A 22537-nucleotide genomic window follows, 5' to 3' on the forward strand; every position below is an offset into this window, starting at 1 on the left:
TCCTCCCTTCAAGTTCTTCTCTCGTATAGTGTAGACAGAGCTCCGAGGACGCTACCACACCTCCCGAGGGCTTGAGGTCTGTGCTGTCCCTGACCTCTGGCTGTCCTGTTGAGTGTGCGCATTCTTCCACTGTAGAATCTCTTTTCAGTTGTCACTGAGCCTTTTTGACTTTGTTTGACCACATTTGGCGTCAAATGTAACCCAGGATGACCTTGACTTTCTGATCCTCCACCACTACCTCCGGAGCACTAGAATTACAGGCCTTTATTTCTTTTCTTTTTTTTGACTGTTTATGAACAGTTTTAAGGTATGGTTTATATGCAGTGAAAGGTACCCATGGCAAGCATACAGTTTTGTGAACTTCGAGACGTGAATAGCCACCACCAAAATCCACACACTGAATGAAGTTGTCCTCACTGGCTCATATGTGTTCAGTGTTTTCCATCCTGGGCCTTGGACAGCTGACTTTTTAAAAAAAATAACGATTAGTTTTACTTTCTAGAGTGTCCTATCAGCGCGCCTGTTCAGTATGTATTTACTTTGACTTCGTTTGCTCAGGACAGTGCTGTTGAGATGCTCTGTGCTGTGTGTTTATCAGTCGGGTTTTTCGCTGCCAACTGCCGCTGCTCTGTATTGATTTACCACAGTCTGCTCATTCATCTGTGATGGACACGGTGCTTGGGCCTTTGTGAATGGTGCTGTCATGCGTACAGATCCTCTTGCAGATACATATTTCCGTTTCGCTCGGGCACATATCTAGGCATAGAAGAGTGCTGAATCATGGGGAATGTATTTTAACTTTTATCTCGGACTGCCAAAATACACCTCGTTCTTTTGAACGCTACCCTTTTTCTTTGGGGGGGGGTGGCGTCAGGAGTTGTTCTTTTGCCTTAGGTATTGTCTGCACCCCTTTGTTTTTGTTGAAGCTCGTTGATGGTCTTAAAATGCACTCCATGTTAGGATCCATTCTAGAGGAAATGATACAGGGTTAGGGCTCATGGTTAAGAGATTAGACAGGGAAGAGAGAAGGATTTAAACCACAAGTTGTACTCCATGTAAGAGAGTCTATTTCTAAGCTGTGAGTGAAAGACTGCGCACACCCTGGGGAAGCATCTAGCCCTGAGGATATGAAGCATTTACAGGGCAAATTATTCCCTATGGGGAAGATTTTCCTAGTTAGGGTTTCTATTGCTGTGATGGTACACCAGGACCAAAGCAACTTGGGGAGGAAAGGGTTTATGTGGCTTCCACTTCCACATCACTGTTCATCACTGAAGGAAGTCAGGACAGGAACTCAAACAGGGCAGGATCATAAACAGTGCAGGAACCTGGGGGCAGGAACTAACGCAGAGGTCATGGAGGATTTTCCTGGACCACCAGCCCATGCAACGGGCTGGGTCCTTCCCTATCACCCGCTAATGAAGAAAATGCCCTACGGCAGGATCTTAGGGAAGTGATTTCTAACTGAGGTGCCTCCTTTCAGATGATGCTACCTCAATGGTTCTCAGCCTTCCTGAGATCCTTTAATACAGTTCCTCATGCTGTAATAACTCCAACCATAAAAATGTTTTTACTGCTACTTTATAACTGCAATCTTGCTACTGTTAAGAATCGTGATGTCAGTGCCTATGGTTTCCAGCGGTCTTAGGCGACCCCTGTGAAAGGATGGGAACCGCTGGTCCAGCTTGTGTCAAGTTGACATAAAGCTAGTGTGGACTGAAGCTGGAGGGTTTCCAGCCTGGCAGTTTCCACTTCTCTGTCCTCACAGAAAGAGAACCCTCTGGCCAACTGGGTCTGGGAACTGAGAATTGGCAAGTGGTAGGTAAAGACGGGGAAGGCTGGCATGGGCACTCTTACTGCTCCTGAGGAGACGAGCAAACAGAAGCAGATGCCAGACCTAGTCTCAAGAGGGAGCTGGGATAGGAAGTTGTTTTGTAGTGGAAAGAAGGCAAATGTACTGCTAGTCACAGATACACCAAAGACTACCCAATTTAGATTGCTACCTTATCTTTCAAAAATTAAAAAAAAAAATGGGGTTTTATGTAACCCAGGCCAGTCTTAAACTCATGATATAGTCAATGATGACTTTGAACTTCTGATCCTCCTGCCTTCACCTCCCAAGGGCTTGGATTATAGGTATGTGCCTGGTTTAAGTGGTGCTGGAGACCAAATCCAGTTCATACATGCTATCAACTGAACCACACCTCCAATCCACATCTGCTTGCTTAAAGAAAATATGTCCATGGTGAGAATTTATCACAATTCTCAACAGTTAATTCGGCCAAGAATCACCATTTTTCTACTCTCGTGTAGGTATATACTTGCTGGTTGTTCTTAAGGATGCAGAAAGCAATTCAGGTTTCGTAGACCTGTAGGTGTGGGGAGGCTGTAAATGCTGGCTGCCGTCTGGAAGCACAGTGAGGGCTGACGGAGTTTGGGGGTTACTTTTCATCTCACTTGTACTCCTGGGCTGTGTATTAGCTATCTAGTACCACGTAACAAACGACTTGGATATAGCGGCTTCAACCCCCAGACAGGTATAATCGCAGGGATCTCAGGCAAGAATCTTGGCATTCGGCTCCCATCTGTTAGAGGACTGCAGTCAGGCCTCAGCCAGGGCTGGGCTCTCATCTGAAGGCTCATCTACAGAAGACTTACTTTGGAGGCTGTTGGCAGAAGTTAGCTCTCTGAGGTTTGGACTTGGAGCCATGGTTCCTACTTGGCTGTTGGCTCAGTTCCTCATCAAGTGGGGCTTCCCAGAATAGCTGCTTCCTTTGTTCAAGTGTGTGAGCCCAGACGACTGTCAGGAGAGCATGCTAACAGGACGGGAAGCTCCGGAGTTAGCTAACCAAACGTGGAAGGACTGACCCCTCGCTTTTGGAGCATTATAGCAATTATGAGCAAGTCATCAACCCAATCACACCAGGAAAGGGGATTGTGCAAAACCGAATACCAGGAGGCTATCTTAGATTGGGTTGTAACCACACCTGCCTATCTCAGAACCCCAGTGCTGTCTATTTTGTGTGTGTGTGTGCGTGCGTGTGTGTGTTGTTTGCTAGCTGAACAGTCTATCTTTGTTTCTTTTCCTGTTGCTGTGATGAAATACTCTAACAAAAGCAACTTACAGGAGACAGCGTTTGTTTTGGCTCACAGTTCAAGGTAGAGTCCACCAAGGTGGGAGGAGCTTGCAGCAGCCGGCAGCCGGGCACATTACATCCACATCAGAAAACAGAATGGTGAACTGTGTGTGTGTGTGTGTGTGTGTGTGTGTGTGTGTGTGTGTGTGTGTGTGTGTTGAGCTCACTTTCTCTTTCTACTCAATCCAGGTCCCCAAGCCCAGGGAATGGTTCTGTCCACTTTTAGGCTGTGTCTTCCCTCCCCAATTAACCAAATTAAGATAGTCCCTGAAAGCAGTGGCCAGAGACTTATCTCTCAGGTGCTCCTAGATTCCGCCAAGTTGATAATTAACTCACCGTCTCAACTACAGGGGTGTCTTAGTTAGGGTTACTATTGCTGTGAAGAGACATCGTGACCACGGCAGCTCTTATAAAGAAAAACATTTCATTGGAACTGGTTTACAGCTCAGAGGTTTTAGTCCATGATCATCACAGCAGGAAGCATGGTGGCATATAGACAAACATGGAGCTCAAGAAGGAGCTGAGAATCCTGCATCTTGAGCTGCAGGCAGCAAAGGGAGACTGTATCACACAGGGCACAGCTTGAGCATATGAGACCTCAAAGCCCTGGCGGGCTTTTGGGTCCCTACTCCTCAGACTGGGTTGCCTGGCCCAGCCTTAATACAAGGGAGGTGCTTAGTCTTACTGCAGCATGATAACGTGCTTTGTTGATACCCATGGGAGGCCTGTCCTTTTCTGAATAGAAATGGAGGAGGGGTGGAGGAGTGGGTGGGGGGTGGGGTTTGCAGAATGGAGATAGGGGAGGGAATGGGGTGGGAAACTGTGGTCAGGATGTAAAATAAATTAATTTAATTTAATATTTAGAAAAAAGACCTCAAGGGGCTGGGGATTTAGCTCAGTGGTAGAGCACTTGCCTAGCAAGCGCAAGGCCCTGGGTTCGGTCCTCAGGTCTGGAAAAAAAAAAAAAAGAAAAAGAAAAAAGACCTCAAAGCCCGCCTCCACAGCGACACACTTCTTCCAACACGGACACACCTCCTAATAGTGCCACTCCCTATGGGTTAAGTATTCAAACACGTGAGTCCATGGGGACCATTCCTACTCACACCACCACAGGAGTAAGAACTGGTGGGAAAGGCCAGCACCAGGGTCTGTGTAATGATGACCCTGAGCCTTTCATCCTTGCAGACTTCTTATTCCTGCTGGAAGTACACAGCTGGAGTGTAGCAGCTTGTGAATCAACACCAGCATCCTACACAGAGCCTGGCTCCAAAGAGGAGATTCCCAGCACTTGGGAGGCAGAGCCAGGTTGACCTCTGTGAGTTTAAGGCCAGCTTAGTCTATATGAGATGTCTTACCAAAAAAAAAAAAAAAAAAAAAGTCATCAATAAAAATTGTTTGCCTGAATAGATTTTGGACTTAGTTCTTTTGAAAACTCATTCATTTATTTAATCTATTTGTGTGTGTGTGTGTGTGTGTGTGTGTGTGTGGGTGTGTGGGTGTGTGTGTGAATGTACATGAACACCAGAAATCAACACCAGGCATCTTCCTCCTCAATCATGCTCCACTTTTTGTTTGTTTGTTTGTTTTGAGACAGGGTCCCTCTATGTAGCCCTGGCTGTCCTGGATCTTGTTCTGTAGACTAGGCTGGCCTCGAACTCACAGTGATCCACCTGCCTCTACCTCCCAGGTGCTGGGATCAAAGGCGTGTGCTACCAGGCCTGGCTACTCGGGTCTCAGGCCCCAGCTGCTCCCGGCTTTTATGTCGGTCCCTGGGATCTAAGTCAGGCTCTCGTGCTTCAGCCATGAGCACGTTACTAACTGAGCTGTCTTCCTCAACCTCAACTGCCATGTGGGTCCTGAGAAAGTCTGGATCCTCTGGAAGAGCACTTAGTGCTCTTAACCACTAAGCCATCTCTCCAGCCACCTAAAAATGTGTTTTACTCTATAAACGCAGGGCTGGAGAGATGGTCCATGGTTAAAGTGATTGTTGTATATCGTGAGGACCAGAGTTTGGTTCTCAGCACTCATGGAACAAACCAGGCACCCCCCATATGCCTTTAACCCCAGCTCGGAGGAGGAGGAGGAGGAGGAGGAGGAGGAGGAGGAGGAGGAGGAGGAGAGATAGAATTGCTCGAATTTGCTTGCTCCAGATTTAGTGAGAAGCCTTATCTTACAAAAATAAGGTGGTGAGTGATTGAGGAGGCCTGACTTCAGCCTCTGCTGTCAACATGCACGACCACAGTGAACATTCATACATGCAGGCTGAGTGAGCATGCACACAAACACAGTGCACATTCATACAAGTATGCCGAGTGAGCATGCACACTAACACAGTGCACACTCATACAAGCATGCCGAGTGAGCATGCACACAAACACAGTGCACATTCATACAAGTATGCCGAGTGAGCATGCACACAAACACAGTGCACATTCATACAAGTATGCCGAGTGAGCATGCACACAAACACAGTGCACACTCATACAAGCATGCCGAGTGAGCATGCACACAAACACAGTGCACACTCATACAAGCATGCTGAGTGAGCATGCACACAAACACAGTGCACATTCATACACGAATGCAGAGTGAGCATGCACACTAACACAGTGCACACTCATACAAGCATTCCGAGTGAGCATGCACACAAACACAGTGCACATTCATACACGAATGCAGAGTGAGCATATGCACACTAACAGTGCACACTCATACAAGCATGCAGAGTGAGCATGCACACAAACAGTGCACACTCATACAAGTATGCCGAGTGAGCATGCACACAAACACAGTGCACATTCATACAAGTATGCCGAGTGAGCATGCACACTAACACAGTGCACACTCATACAAGTATGCCGAGTGAGCATGCACACTAACACAGTGCACACTCATACAAGTATGCCGAGTGAGCATGCACACAGACACAGTGCACATTCATACAAGTATGCCTAGTGAGCATGCACACTAACACAGTGCACATTCATACACGAATGCAGAGTGAGCATGCACACTAACACAGTGCACACTCATACAAGCATGCTGAGTGAGCATGCACACAAACACAGTGCACATTCATACACGAATGCAGAGTGAGCATATGCACACTAACAGTGCACACTCATACAAGCATGCAGAGTGAGCATGCACACAAACAGTGCACACTCATACAAGCATGCCGAGTGAGCATGTACACAAACACAGTGCACATTCATACAAGCATGCCGAGTGAGCATGCACACTAACACAGATAACTAAATGAGTCTTTAAAGAACATGTAAATTCAAAACAGTAATATGTCAATTCTCTAAAACACAGAGGTTGGATCCTCCTTTCTGGCTTAGAGTCACTGCTGACCAGACGTGCTTGCACTTCAGGGGAGGTCTCCAATCTTAGATTTGCTATTGGTGCTGCAGTTTTTTAGCCAGATGAGTAATTCTTGGAAACTTTCAAAACAAAACAAACCATTAGCCCATAATTTACACAGTAGTTGTATTCCTGGAAATTTGAATGTGTGTTCAAATTGTTAAAAGAGAAAACAGTCTCTTGGTTGGAGTTAGTCCAGGCTCAGGTAGTTATAAATAAGACTATTGTCATGCTGAACACTGGGGACTCTAAGCGTTCCGAGAAAGTTAGTTATAGAGAATTTTGTTGTACTTGCCAGGACAAATTTCTGGACCCTGGTAGCCTCCCTTCCAAAATCTCTCAGTTCCATAAACGGATCTCAGTTACTGTCATAACAAAAAATGTGGGTTGAGCAGGTGTGGTGATGCACGCCTGTGATTCCAGCACTTGGGAAGCCCGGAAGGAAGATGGAGGGTGTAAAGTCAGCCTGGACTACACAGTAAACTTCGTTTCAAAATTAGTAAAAATCCCTGGCGCTGAAGAGATGGCTCAGCAGTTAGGAGTGTTGGCTATTGCCTAGGACTAGCGTTCAGTTCCCAGGCCCGCTCAGATGTCCCGCTGTGACAACAGCCTCCAGGATCCAAGCGTCCTTGTTTGACCTCCGAGAGTGCCTGCACACATGCATGCACGCCCGAGAGTGTGCACGAACACACACGAATAATAAAAGTAAATGTTGGTTTTGTTCTTTGAGACAGGGTTTCTCTGTGTAGCCCAGGCTGGTCTCAGACTCTCAAAGACCCACCTGCCTCTGCCTCCCAAGTGCTGGGATTAAAGGTGTGTGCCACCACCATCGTGGCATAAAAGGAAATCTTAAAACAACAAAAACCCAAGCTTGTGATGCATAGAAGTTCAACATCATATCTGCTCCATAGAGATACTATGAATTTTTAAAGAATGAGCTGGCGTATATCGCAATGATAGCACACTTGGCTACTATATGCAGAGCCCTGGATTATCAAACCTCAGTACTAAACAAAACAAAACAACAACCAAAAAAAGAAAAAGAAAAAAACAAAACAAACTTACAACCCAATTCTGACAAAATGCTTTCTTTTTCAACAGGAACCTGTTTCCTTCCAATCTTGTGGTTGCAGCGTTCTCCACGGTAAGGTTTGCTACTTTCCAAACACATGAGACTTGAATTGGAGAACTGTGTGAATCAGTGCCCCAGAGTTTGATAACGTCCAGTAAGGACAGATCCTAGTGTAGTCCATCCCCAAACCCCTCCAGGAATGAGGCTTGTTAGGAGAAATGGTCCTGAAATCAGGATCAGGCCTCGAAGTGAGGAGAGCATTAAAAAAAAAAAGGTACAGTATGTGTTAGAGCCAATGGGTGTGGCCGTGAAGGGAGGAGAGGCTTCCCTGGGAAACCTGGGGAAGAGCTCATTAATAGTGAGAATAAGAGAGATGGGGGGCACCATGAGGGTGAGCGGGGAGGCCAGAGGAGCCTCTTCATAGACGTTCCAGGGCAACCCAGAGGGATCTTGTTATAAACAAACATTAGAGTCGGTTTTTATAGATAGATACTTGGAACAAAATAAAAAAAAATGACAAAACCCTAAAATGTAGAAAGGGGGCTCCCAAATCTTCCTACAGCATTTAGAAAGCACCCTCAAACCATTGTTTGGAGAATGTCTCAAACAGTGTAGAATTATTACTAGAAATAATACTTTCATTTGGATGTACATGTTCCAAAAAAAAAAAAAAGTGGGGGAAAATCTTCCCACAGTTACTCCATAGAATTACCTCTCGGGGCTGGAGAGATGGCTCAGAGGTTAAGAGCACTGGCTGCTCTTCCAGAGGTCCTGAGTTCAATTCCCAGCAACCATATGGTGGCTCACAACCATCTGTAATGAGATCTGGTGCCCTCTTCTGGCCTGCAGGCATACATGCAGGCAGGACACTATATACATAATAAATAAATAAATCTTTAAAAAAAAAAAAAAAAAGAATTACCTCTCATTAACATTTTAGTGTACTTCCTTCAGATGTGTTCTTTTTTCTGTAAGTGTACAGACAGTATTTATTTATTTATTTTATTCTATGTGGACGAGTGTTCTTCTGCATGTTTATCTGTGCACCACATGCATGCCTGGTGCCCTTGGCAGGCCAGAAGAGGGCATTGGATCCCTTGGAGTTACAGATGATTGTGAGCTGCCATGTGGATGCTGGGAACTGAATCTGGAGCCTCTGGAAGAACAGCCAGTGCTCTGGCCATTTCTCTAGCCCCTGGGAATGCACAGTTTTTAAACATGATTATGCAAATATATTGCTACCATATATACATATACAGATATGCTTTGTGACCTGCTTTTTCTATGGCGGCATATTACCAACATTTTCCCATGTGGGTAAATTTCCTTTCACCTAGAAGTTGGTGGCTGTAAGAATGTAGCACACTTTTCTTCGGACTGTGCCCTGTTGATGGGTATTCAGGTTGGTTAGAGATTTCCCCCTTTTTAAGCAATGTGGAGAAGAAGCCCCTCCAGCCACTCCACACAGAACATGAGTAGACAGGTCTAGGTGTGTGATAGCTTTTTATGAGAAAAAAAAACTTACTTACAACAGTTTTTGTTTTGCATATTTTTTACACAGAAAAAAACTACCTATTTTGCATTTTTAACCCGCATGTACTCACAGGAGTGCCTTGTATATATAATGTGAGGTAGAGGGAAAAAAATAGTTACATAGAGCTTTTTGTGCTTGTCACAAAAGGGATGAGGTGAGGTTGGTTTCCTGCCACCCCATCATGGCACAGCTGAATAGATCTACCTCTCTGGAACTGTGATAAGGTTGAGAGGCGTCGTAGCTCATCAAACAGGGGCATAAGTCGGCGCTCAGGTCTGTACTGTGTGGACCCCTGACAGTTCTGGGGCCACACGACCTCGGTGGCTCCAGCAGAGCCCACTCGGCAGCAGGGACAGAGATGCGGCGCACACCATGCAAAGGTGTGTCTAGTCAACCAGCAGGAGGACCAAGGCCCCAGAGACTTGGCCAGCAGACACTGCCTTCCCTTGAGTCCCCTCCTCTAGAGATGACAGCTCAAGCCAGATTAGAAACATGCCAGAGAGCAGCCACACGAGTCATTCTGGAACGCAGTGGAGCATAAATAGATGAATGGGGGGGGAAATGTGATGGATTTTGACTTTCTGGAATTGGTGCCAAACTTCTTCAAATAATCTGAAGCATGAGCTGTTGGAGTACCAAACTATCAGCAGGAAACTGTGTGCATCTTCTCTAACCTTTTGCTCAAGGAACAGGTGGAAATTCTTGGGTCCCTAAATAACCCAGAGGTTTCTGGAAGGGCTTGCTGCCTTGGTGTTAACGTAACTTTGATGCAGGTTTCAGAGGTCAGCGTCAGGCCAGCCAAGTGCTGCCCGCCCAGCACACTCACTGAACAGCAGCAGTAGACTGAGGCCTCCCCCGCCCAGCACACTCACTGAACAGCAGCAGTAGACTGAGGCCTCCCCTGCCCAGCACACTCACTGAAGAGCAGCAGTAGACTGAGGCCTCCCCTGCCCCCGTGCCTCTGGGTGGGTCCTTAGACTTGTTCACTGATGATGGGTTGTCTTCCTTTTTATCAGTCTGCAACCAGTTACACGGTGGTGAGCCATAACACCAGCTCCGGGAACGTGACCTCTGAGAAGGTAAGGTTCCCCAGAAGATCACGGAAGTGTGTGGAAAGCAATCCAGCTGCCTTGATAAAGCTCGTCCACAACGTGTCTTTCACTTACTGCAGTCGGAGAGTGGGGCTTCTGAATGGAATGTTTAAAGCCTCCAGGTTAGGTTGGCTCCTTCTCACGATGGCCAAAAGCCAGAGTCTGGAGCATGGGAATCTTCAAAGGTCTGTAAGCTATTCCGTAACTCCTTCTCTCCTAATGCAATGGGAAGGTGACTCAGAATACACATAGAACTTGAAAAAAAAACTAACACAATAAAAGGGAGAAATAAAAATAACGTATAATAACCCAATGCACATTTTACCACGTTAATGGACAATTATAGAAGCTATAACCAAGTTTTCGCATATTTCCATCGACTTGGAATTAATAAATCTGGATTTAAAAAACAGTGAGGTCTGGTACTGATAGGGTACTGTTGTAATCCCAGCACTTTTGAGGCTGAAGCAAGAGAATCCCTGGAGCTCTAGGCTATACAGGAAGACTCTATCTATCTCAAAAGTAAGATTAAGTAGTAATCATTTTTAAAAAATAAGCATGGTGAGTCGGGCGGTGGTGGCGCACGCCTTTAATCCCAGCACTCCGGAGACAGAGGCAGGCGGATCTCTGTGAGTTTGAGGCCCGCCTGGGCTACAGAGTTCATTCCAAGAAAGGCACAAAGCTGCACAGTGAAACTCTGTCTCGAAAAACCAATAAATAAATAAATAAATAAGCATGATGGCATGTGCCTGTAGTTCCAACTACTTGAGGAGTCGAGGCAAGAGGATCACTTGAACCAAGGGCGCAGGGCAGGCAGCACAGCATAGTGACGCCCCATTGCTGTGAGTATAATAAAGTCTGTCTGCTGTAGACTCCTACAATCTCAGCACTAAGGAGGCTGAGACAGGAGTTTCAAGTCAGCCTGAGACACAGAGTTGAAATGCCCGTCTCAGAATAACAAAAGTGATCAATAAAAGCAGTAAGGCAGAATCCAACCTAATATTGTTAGTCCTTTTTTGCATATTTTGAAAAAAAAGTGCTAGGTAAATACTTTCACATCTGTCATATGTATAGTAACCCAGAATGCTGTGGCTGCGTCTGCAGGTTGACATGTTGTACCAGTGATTTGGATTTCAGTACTTTGTCTTGTCAACACACTTTCTAAAATGGTAAATGACACTTGGTAAAGTTAAAACAAAATAGTGTTTCTCTTGACTTTACATCAATTTGGTATCTTTAAAAAGTTCAGGTTCTTTGTGTATATAAAACAGAGTCAAGTCAGGTGTAGTGGTGCACACCTTTAATTTAGCACTTGGGAGACAGAGGCAGGTGGCTTTCTGAGTTTGAGGCCAACCTGGTCTACAGATGAAGTTCCAGGACAGTCAGAGCTACATAGTGAGATCTTGTCTCAAAACAAAACACCAGAGTCAACATTCTCCTTTGACGTGTCATTTGAACCTCAGGACAGTCTGGTCCCCATTGCAAACGGCTTGAAAGGGTATGCTAAGGCTCATCCCGACTGTCTGAGCCTTGAGCAATGCAGGTAACATAGAACATCACCTGGATACCTTCAAGTTCTGTCAAATATGGCATCCCTGGCTGCTCTGACTTCCCCGATGGAAGTGCAAGCACCCCATGGGTATCCCCCAGCTGATGTCCCCCTGTTCTCAAGGTAAATTCAAGAATGTCAGCTCTTTAGCAGAGGAGCTGTGTGGCCTTGTCAGTTCTGGGCTTCTTTTTTAAAGACACAAGTAGAGTTAGTCTTGTCCCCACGGGTAGGATGCTGCTGGCAGAATTAACCAGGAATCTAAGGACGACCAAGAGGCTCCAGCCCTCACCTGTGGCTCTCTGCCACACCTGCTTTGATCTCCTGTGATAACTTGTCATGGGTGCAAACCTAGCCTTTTATTGATTGAATCATTAATTCAGTAAACAGTGACATTTGGCAGCTGCTGGGTGCCAGACTCAGGTGGTACTCACCCTCAACAAAGCCGTGCCCTGGTAGAGCTCATTCTGATGAAAGGGACCATAGAACAAATGCATCTGCTTAGGAGAAAATAGAGACAGAGCGTGTAAACAGGCAGAGAAAGTACATGTGTGTGCTAGATGGTGATGGCGGCTTAGCCTTGGTGGGCAGGGAGTCCTTTCCATAAGCTGAAGGGGGAGATATAAGACAATCTGGAGAGAGAATGATGCAGGTAATGGGAACAGACTATGGAAAGACATAACACTACTTGGGGTGCAGCCCTGGCTGTGGCTGATTGTGTCTAGGCTTTCCTGACCCTGTCAATCCCAGCATGCTTCACACCACCTACCGCCAGCTTCCCTCCCCACCAGAAAAGACTCATCTCACTGGTTACTCTGGCAGGCCAGAAAGTCCGTTCCTTAGCTGGAATTACCTGATCTCAAATACCACATCTTTTACTGACAGGCCTTCTGAAACCAACATTTGACAATAGATGAATTCCCTGGTTGTATTGATTCTCCCATCAGTCCCGGCTAGGGCTCTGGACATGGACCAGAGAATGAGTTGGTACTCTCAGGTCAGTAACGGGTGCTTGCCAGGCAGCCCATAGGTCCTGGTAGTGTTGGCTTCTCCACAGAGTACCAAAGCTAGCAGTAGAGATGGCACTGCCATTCAAAATCTTTTTCTATAGCTCTTTAACCTTATTTCTTTAATAGGCCAAGTCCAGGATAGAACAGCAGTACTCAGAAATCTATGGTATTACAATGACATTGTAAGAACATACTCCAGGATGATCTCTAAGGCAATATCCATTAAAATAATAAGAGTGGTAGTCTCATCACTTGAGAGGTGGAGGCGGTAAAATTGTGTGTTCCAGGCCTGTTCTGGCTACACAGTGAGACCCTGTATCACAAAATTAAAAAATGCCTTCCTTTACTATATGCTCCCTGTCATGGTGAACCTAAAATATCCGAAACTGTAAACTAAAATCAATCTTTCCTCCAAAAACCAAACCAAACCAACAAACAACTTCTGGGGATATAGCGACACTGGTAGAATTGCCTCACATGCCCAAGCCCTGGGTTCTCTCCCCAGACCCACCTAAAGCCAGGTGCATGCCTGTGATTCTGATGCCCAGGATGTGGAAGCGGCTGGATCAGTTAAGGCCATCTTTAGCTACATAAGTGCGAGAGCAGCTTTGGCTGCAAGAAACCCTATCCCTCGCAAAACCAAACAATTACTAGTTTTGATTTTTCAGAAATAGCCTGAGTACTTCACACATATACTTCCCAACAGCTGCATATCAGCTGTTGTTTTTTATTATTTTGTAGGTAGAGAACTGATACACAGAGAGATTAAGTAATTCACCTAAATTCACTCAGCTAAGGCTCCACAGCGGGCTTCCTCACCTAGTACCACTACTAGAAATGTCCCCGGTAAATGTGTGTATATAGTATAAACAGTGTATGATGAGTGTCTTCCTGTCCTTCAGCATTACTAGTAGATTTGAGATGTTCCTTAATGAAAAATCAGGAGACGACACAGCAACCTCCTGTCCATCCTTACGACATGCTTGCATTCTTGGTCATTGACAAGCTTCATGTAAGTCATGCCTTTCACCCGGATTAATTCCCAGTTAACCTGGGAATTAGTGAAATCTATTGAAAGTATATTTATGGAAAATTTAGGTATCTATGTACCAGATGCTGGGCCACAGCCTTGCTTCTGTGACAGAGCTAGCAGGGATAAGGGGCCTGGGAACTGTGTAGCCCAGTAATTCCCTTACTGCCCTGGGCTGTCCCAGGAAAGAGGAGTGACCCAGCCCTCCACCCAACTCACACACCTTTTCATACATGGGCTGAAGGGCTCACACTCTACCAGCCTTTCTTTACAGGAAAAATTCTATTAAAAATAGTTGAGGGACTGGTGAGATGACCCCATGGGTTAAGTAAGTTGCTGCCAGGTTCTGATGACCCAAGTTTGATCTGTGGTACCCACTGTGCCTAGACACACAGGTACTGTGCCATGTGTGTGCACACAATCATGCATATAATAAATGAAGACATTTGAATTGCTTTTGTTTTTTTGTTTTCCAAGACAGGGTTTCTCTGTGTAACAGTCCTGGCTATCCTAGAACTCACTCTGTAGACCAGGCTGGCCTTGAACTTACAGAGATCTCTGCCTCCTGAATGCTGGGATTAAAGGTTTGTGCCACCACTGCCTGGCAAATAAATGTAATTTTTTTTTTTAAAAAAACAGCAGTTGAGAACTACTTAGTCTGATTCTTGCCTTGTACATGAAGAACCTGAGGTTCAGAGAGGCAGTTGTTTGCAGAACCGGAACTGATATCTGAGCTTGTTACAACGTTATATCACCACTTTTTAGTGGTTTTTCTTCTTGTTGTTTTTTTAAAGAGTTATTTTAGTTTTAGTTATTATGTGCATGTAGATGTGTCTGTGTGAGGGTTTTATGCCTGAGGACAGCCATCTGTGGACGCCAGAGAGGGTATTGGGTCCTCTGGAGTTACATGTCCTTGTGAGCTGTAGATACTGGGAACTGAACTCCAATCATCTGCACAAACAACACATGATCTAACCGCCGGGCCATCTTTCCAGTCCATTTGTGTTTGTTTGTTTGTTTTTGAGTTGGGGTCTCAGTGAGTGGCCTTGAACTTAGGATCCTGCTGCCCCGGCCTCCTAAGTGCTAGGTTCCAGGACCATCCTGCCGGGCTGTGGTGTTTGGATGGAATGAAATGCTTGTCTACTCCCTGCTGCAGCAGTGGGTCTCAGCATTGTTGAGGATACAAAGGCTCCGTTATGTCTACACGTCTTCAGTCTAGTCAGTGTTTAGCGAAGACCCTCTGGGGAAAGCCCGTGTGAGTCCTGAAAATCTCCTGAGACTTGGCAGCCAGGAGGTCAGTATAAGCCAACAGCAGATGTGCTGACATTGAGGAGTTGACGGTTACAGTCCTTGGGTCTCTGAAGGACCTTCCTAACAGCCAGATTTTCCTTTTTTCTTTTGTTTTATTTTGGTTTGGGGGTTTTATTTTGGTTTTGGTTTTGGTTTTTGAGGACAAGATTTTACTTTATAGCCCAGGCTAGCCTCAAAACTCCATTGATCTCCTTCCAAGTCTCCTGAGTACTATGATTCCAGGTGTGAGCTTTCGCTCCTGGCTAATAGGTAAACATTTTTTTTGGTTGACTTCGTGTGTCCCCCAACTCTATCTCCTGTGTTTTCTGCTACTCTGTTTTTGATTCACTAAAGGTTAAAGGAAATGGGAGTGTTTGATTGTTCTACACACAATGCGTCAGACACCAAGCATACCCACGCTGGTCACTCATCTGTTGTTGACTTGAGTCTCTGTCTTCTGATCTGCAGGTCCCCATCGTCACCGATATTGAAGGGATGAATATCTTAGGACTGGTCCTTTTTGCTCTGGTCTTAGGGGTGGCTCTAAAGAAGCTAGGCCCCGAGGGAGAAGAGCTCATCCGATTCTTCAATTCCTTCAATGAGGCAACGATGGTGCTGGTGTCCTGGATTATGTGGTGAGTGTCCCCATGCCATCGTCTTCCTCTGTCCCCCTCACGTCTAGGAAAGATTTCAATACTCTAGGTTACCCTGTGGGACACCTGGCCTCATGCCCGGTGTGCAGCTGATGAAATACAGGCCAGTCATGGTACAAGAGGTGATGGTTGGAACGATGAGATGACTCAGTGGGTAGGAGTAAGCCTGAAACCCCAGTTTGATCTCGGGAACCCACAGTGGGAGGAGCAAACAGATACCTAAAAGTTGTCTTCCAACTTTCATATGTACCCAGACATTATACACACACAGACACACACACACACACACACACACACACACACACACACACACACACACACCGTGATGATGGTGATGATGTTTTCAGTATTTCAAAAAGTGATGCTGGTGCAATTATCTCTCCTCTGGTCTGGATCTCCTAGAGAACATAGTTCTGTGTGGTGCACATAGTTCCTGTGTGGTGTCCACACGACTCCTTGACTCCTAGAGAGCTGGTGTGCACATAGTTCTGTGTGGTGTCCACAGCCTCCTTGACTCCTAGAGAGCTGGTGTGCACATAGTTCTGTGTGGTGTCCACACTGACTTCTTGACTCCTAGAGAGCTGGTGTGCACATAGTTCTGTGTGGTGTCCACACTGACTTCTTGACTCCTAGAGAGCTGGTGTACACATAGTTCTGTGTGGTGCCCACAGACTCCTTGACTCCTAGAGAGCTGGTGTGCACATAGTTCTGTGTGGTGTCCACAGACTCCTTGACTCCTAGAGAGCTGGTGTGCACATAGTTCTGTGTGGTGTCCACAGACTCCTTGACTCCTATCACCACCATCCATGCATGGGTTCCCATGTGGGCACATATGTTTGCCATGTCCTGTTTGCAGTGTGCTGCATAAAAGAAGGTTCTCTTATCTTCAAATGATAAACTTTAAGATTCAAGGAGGCTTGTCGGTGTGACCTTTAACAATAAAGAGGAGAAACTCATCTCACCCTGCTTAGGTAAAACGTAAAATGGTCATTTATGAAAGCTTTTAATTTGTAAGTGCTTCTTTGTGTGATGTTAATGGAAGGATGGTTGCTCAATAAAAATCACTAGCTTGATTCTTGGCTTCCTTCAAAGCAACTTCCCTGAAATCAGGCCAGTCCCAGACCTCATGTCTTCAAAGCTTTTCCTGGCATTTCATCTGCCTTAAACACCATGACCATAAACATCTTGCGGAGGAAAGGGTTTATTTTAGCTTACAGCTTCACATCCCAGCTGTCATGGAAGGAAGTCAGGGCAGGAACTCCAGCAGGGCAGGAACCTGGGGCAGGAACTAATGCAGAGGCCATGGAGGAGTGTTGCTTACCGGCTTGTCCTCATGGCTTGCTCAGCCTGCTTTCTTACAGCACCCAGGACCACCTACCTAAGATCATCTGGACCCTCCTCCATCAATCATCAGGCCAATGGGGTGGGGGTGGGGGCATTGTCTCAGTTAATGTTCCCTTCTCCCAAGTGACTTAGCTAGCCTGTGACAAGCTGACATTAAAAACAAGCTAACACATCCCCCAAGCAGACCTCTGGATCTTAGACCCCATCCATTAGTTGTTAAAAACTTGTTTATGCGCCGGGCGGTGGTGGCGCACGCCTTTAATCCCAGCACTCGGGAGGCAGAGCCAGGCGGATCTCTGTGAGTTCGAGGCCAGCCTGGGCTACCAAGTGAGTTCCAGGAAAAGGCGCAAAGCTACACAGAGAAACCCTGTCTCGAAAAACCAAAAAAAAAAAAAAAAAAAAAAAAAAAAAAAAAAAAAAACTTGTTTATGCTTTCAATTTCAATACAAAATAATTACAAAGTATTTCTTGTTGTCGACCACTAATAATGCAGCACTTTTCCCCCTCTGATGACGTAGGTCCTAACTGGACTGGTTTTAGGAGAAATTTGAAACTGACAAAAAATTTGAAACTAAAACAAATACAGACCCCATCAGTGGTATTTCTCTTGCTCAGTATAAAAATCATGTAGCCCAACTCTCTGCAAACACGCCACTTCAGTTGACTGTCGTTCTGGGGAGAGAACTGTGGTCTGTTGTTTGTTTGTCTGTTTGTTTTTGAGGTAGGGTCTCACGGAGCCCAGGCTGGCCTTGAACTTGTTATGCAGCCAAGGATGATCTAGAACTCCCAATCCCCACGTTTGAATCTCCCAAGTACTGGCAGACCTGTTTTTCCACATCCCACTGAAGTGTCCTTACTACTGAAAACCGCATGTTTAAACCGTTAGAGCAAGGACGGGTGTGGAAGCGGCCATTCACAGAGAGGAGAGCCAGCCTGAGCAGTAAACATTCTAAGGCGTGCCTGCCCGGGTTGAAAACCAAGTAACAGCAAGCTGGCTCTGTTTGGAGTTGGTGAGAATGAGAACAAGGTCCTTGACCCTGGTTCTTTCGACCTCTTGGCCTGGCCTTCAAAGCTGTGACTATGAAACTGTCTTCCTGACATCTCCAGACGTCCCCTAAGAGAGAAATGCCCCTGGGTGGCCACTGGTGCAGGAGCAGGGTGGACGGCTTCCCTCTGGACTGTCACTGGGGACAGGAATTGGCACAGACGTGTCAGAAAACATCCATTTACTGATGTTTAAAATGTGCACACCTTGGGGTTGGGGATTTAGCTCAGTGGTAGAGTGCTTGCCTAGCAAGCACAAGGGCCTGGGTTCGGTCCTCAGCTCTGGGGAAAAAAAAAAAAAAATGTGCACACCTCCAAATCAGCAGAGGCCCCACTTGGTGCCTTGACCTAGAGAACACGGCAGATGGGCACAGACAGTGTTTCCAAAGATGAGAACCTAGGAAGAAATCAGGACACTTCCATTCTGAGGAAATACTTAAGACAAGGCCGTAAGCTAGACACACCTGTTCTCCCAGCCCATGACAGGTGGAGGTAAGAGGATCCGGAGTTCAAGGACAGCCTTGACTAAATGTGACCCTGTCTCAAACCCAGCCTCCTTTGGGGAAAAAAAAAAGTGTGGTGAAGGATAGAAACAACCCAAATGTCCATCAGTAGTAGGCGGTGGATAAACAAAACGTGGTATGTATAAAATGGAGCATTATAAAAATGATATTCTGACGTACACTACAACATGGAGGACCCTTAAAGGCACTGGGCTAACGAAACAGGTCACAGAAGGACAAAATGTGTGTTCTGCTTTTGTGTGCCAGAGGCTGGTTGGGGTGGAGGGCATGGGAGCCACACTTCGGTGAGAACAGAGTTTCGCTCTGGAATGATGGGAAGACTCTTGGTCTGGGTGGTGGTGATGGCTGCCCGACAATCTGAATGTTCTTAGTGATAATCAACTCTAAGGATGATCTAAATGCTAAATTTTATGTGTATTTCATCACAAAAAAAGGTAGCTTTCTAAATACTGATATGAAAATATCTTGGTAGCGTAATGTGGAGTGTAAAATAAGTAAATTCAGATTTCAGTGCATCCCCGCACCTCTAGGGACACAGGAAGTGGAGTGCTTCTCTGAGGAGAGATCTGGCTTAAGTGTGGTGCTGAAGAACAGTGTTCTTGTCTAGAGGGGATGTATTCTTATTGAAGATGAGGCTTACATGTCCTAACACTGCGTAGAATGTCTCTAGAAAGAAAACTCAGGAGGCCCGCCACACTGGCCGTCTCCACTGGACGCTCAAGGGCTGATGCGGGAGACTTCCCACCACTCACCCTTGTATGCCTCTTGAAATCTTAACTAGCAGGCATTATTAAGCATAAATTAAAATTTATAAATTAAAACAACTGTAGAATTGTTACTGAATTGGTATTAAATTTACAGAACTGACTTTTGTTCCTTGTAGTTTCTACAGTTTATTCCTTTTCTCACACAAAAAAAACCTCTCCCTGTTTTGGCCATGTTCCCAGAACATCATTGTTAATGATTTCTTCCCACGGGATCGTGTCTTCCAAACCAAAAAGAATGTAAAACTTCACAGAAGCCCTGGGCTATGTTCCATTTTGTATCACAGCATTTCTGTGGAATTTTTGTCTTTCTGAGTTCTCAGGACAGGTCTGAGCAAAGCCAGAAGTCAAGTTTGTAGTCTCAAGGCCTTTACTTGCCATGAAGTTGGTAGCAATCAGTCACTTAGGGACATACGTAGAGTCAGGTCTAATGGCACATGCCTGTAAACCCATCACACAGGAAGTTGAAGCAGGAGGATTTCAAGCTCTGGGCTAACCTGGACTATGTGGTGAGACTTTGTCTGAAGGGAAGGAAAGGGGACAGAGAGGAGAAAAGAATGAAAGAAAGAAAGTATTTATCGAAGGGAAGCAGTCTACGTGTGCAGATGCACTCACCATGGAGTGACCGTCTTCACTTCACGGTCACACAACCTGTTTATTAAAAAAAAAGAAAAAAGAAAAAAAAAAGGCAGCCCATCTTTTTCTGTTTTAGAGTAACTCTATGCAGAGACGAGAACAGCCCAGTTGAAAGTTCCTGTTTTGGGAGGCCCAGCATCTCCCGGCCACCCCTCAGCGCCTCTCTGATGAGTATCTGTGCTTATAACCTAGGTACGTACCTATAGGCATCACGTTCCTGATTGGAAGCAAGATTGTGGAAATGAAGGACATCATCATGCTGGTGACCAGCCTCGGGAAATACATCTTCGCGTCTATCCTGGGCCACGTTATTCACGGAGGAATTGTCCTGCCTCTTGTCTATTTTGCTTTTACACGAAAAAACCCTTACAGGTTCCTCCTGGGCCTCCTCACACCATTTGCGACGGCTTTTGCCACCTGTTCCAGGTGAGTGAGCTGGGAGCTACCTTGGGAACTACCACACGGGTGCGGAGCCAGGTGAACAGACTGGTCCTCACGGGAACACTGTGTACTGGGGCACGATGTGGCTCTGGGCTGAATCTGCATGAATAATGGATTAAGTGGGTCCTGGAAATCCTGTCTGAATCCTGTGGGGCTTGATAAAGCCATGTGTTACTCTAGAAACTTTGAAAGAAGTCTGCCGTATTTCAAGGGAAGAGGGCCAGAAACGTGCTCGGGTGCCGCTCGCGATCTGTTCCGGGGTCTGAGTAAGTGGGGTCCGCCTGGCTGGGAAGGACTGTTTGCATGTCTGGTTGTTTGGTTCATCCCTAGCTCGGCGACCCTCCCATCTATGATAAAGTGCATCGAAGAAAACAACGGCGTAGACAAGAGGATCAGCAGGTTCATCCTCCCCATCGGGGCCACCGTGAACATGGACGGAGCCGCCATCTTCCAGTGTGTCGCGGCGGTGTTCATCGCTCAGCTCAACAACGTGGACCTGAATGCGGGCCAGATCTTCACCATCCTGTGAGCCTCTTATTCTTCCCTACATCTCTAGGCCTGGCTTAAAGCTTTGGATTTTTGTTTTCAGTTAGTGTTTGTTCTGATTTCCTTTGAGAAACCGGTTTCACCATCATTCAGTGTCTTCTTTGGAAGACAGTGAGAATTCGTCACGGTCATCCCTCAGTGTCTTGGGGCTGTATTCGTTTTCTTACTGCTGGGGCAGATTACCTGACAGGAAGCGGTGTGAGGGCGGAAAGCTGTATTTTGTCTTAGGGTTTGAGAGGACACAGTCCATTGTGGGAAAGGTATGGAAGCGTGAGCGTAAGACTGTTTGCTCACATCTGGGTGGATCAGGGTGCAGGGAGAGATGTGTGCTGGCATTCAGCTGCTATTCCCCTTTTCCTTTTTTATGCAGTTAGGGACTCCAGCCTATGGGTAGTGCTCCCCAACTTTAGGATGAGTCTTCCCAACCCAGTTAACCCTTTCTGGAAATGTCCCCACAAACATACCCAGAAGTATGTCTCACTAAGGCCCTAGGTATTTCCCAATTCAAGCAAACTGACAATCCAGATCATCTGTCACAGGAGCATTGGTCAGAGGACCTCCTTTTTCCCGCAGATGGTAGGTAGTTGCAGTAGTTAGTTTTTGCATTGCCATGACCAAATATTTGTCAGAAATAACTTAGAAGATGAAAGGTTTATTGGGATCATGGTTTAGAGGGATTTTAGACTATCGTGGTAGAGAAAGATAATGTCTTGTTTACATGGTGACAGATAGGAAGGATGTAGGTCAGGACAGGGGGCAGGTATAACCTTCAAGGGCCTTCCCTAGTGAACTACTTTGGACAGTCAAGCCCCACCTCCCAAAGACTCCACAGCCTTCAAAGTACAGCCACCAGCTGGGAAACAGGTGTTAAAACATGCACCTGTAGAGAACATTTCAGAGTCAAACCATATCACTAGTGTCTTGTATATAATTTGCACATATTTTCCTCGTTACTTTAAATCATTTCTAGATTACTTATACACTTAATATGACCTAAGTGCTATATGAGTGATTGTTATACTGTATCATTAAGAAAATAAGAAGAAAATGATCTACAGATGTTAAGTAGGGACAGTTTTGTTTTCACTGTTTTTGATCTGTGGTTGGTTTAATTTGTGAACACAGAACCTGAAGATGTGAAGTCTGAGGGTACTTGGAGAATGCATCATCTCTTAGACTCCCAGAGCAGTGGTTCTCAACCTGTGGGTCACAAGTGACCCTTTCTGTAGCTAAAAGTTTTCCTGTGTCCCACCCGGTCTGCAGTCACTCAGACCCAAGTAAACACACAGAGGCTTATATTAATTAATTAATATAAGCTCATTAGCTCAGGCCTACCACTGACTAGCTCTTACACTTAAACTCAGCCCATTTCTGTTAATCTATATGTCGCCACATGTTCTGTGGCTTTACCTGTGTGCCATTACATGCTGCTCCCTGGACAGCGGGCTGGTGTCTCCTGACTCAGTCTTCCTCTTCCAAGTTCTCCTTGTCTGTTTATCCCACCTATAC

The 22537-nt window shown here is 45.8% G+C and overlaps 1 protein-coding gene across 1 annotated transcript in view; it reads left to right on the top strand.

Annotated features, from left to right (window-relative positions):
• The window catches only part of Slc1a4 (solute carrier family 1 member 4), a 33979-nt gene that overhangs the window by 6226 nt on the left and 5216 nt on the right, over positions 1–22537 (top strand). The window contains exons 2-6 of the mRNA XM_052734749.1: positions 7605–7647; positions 10126–10188; positions 15545–15711; positions 20234–20467; positions 20813–21007. Of these exons, the coding sequence (XP_052590709.1) occupies positions 7605–7647; positions 10126–10188; positions 15545–15711; positions 20234–20467; positions 20813–21007 (702 nt within the window). The remainder of the gene's footprint in view (positions 1–7604; positions 7648–10125; positions 10189–15544; positions 15712–20233; positions 20468–20812; positions 21008–22537) is intronic.

Source organism: Peromyscus californicus, unplaced genomic scaffold (assembly GCF_007827085.1).
Source record: "Peromyscus californicus insignis strain IS unplaced genomic scaffold, ASM782708v3 Scaffold_13__1_contigs__length_99412109, whole genome shotgun sequence".
In the NCBI taxonomy this organism is placed as follows: Eukaryota; Metazoa; Chordata; class Mammalia; order Rodentia; family Cricetidae; genus Peromyscus; species Peromyscus californicus.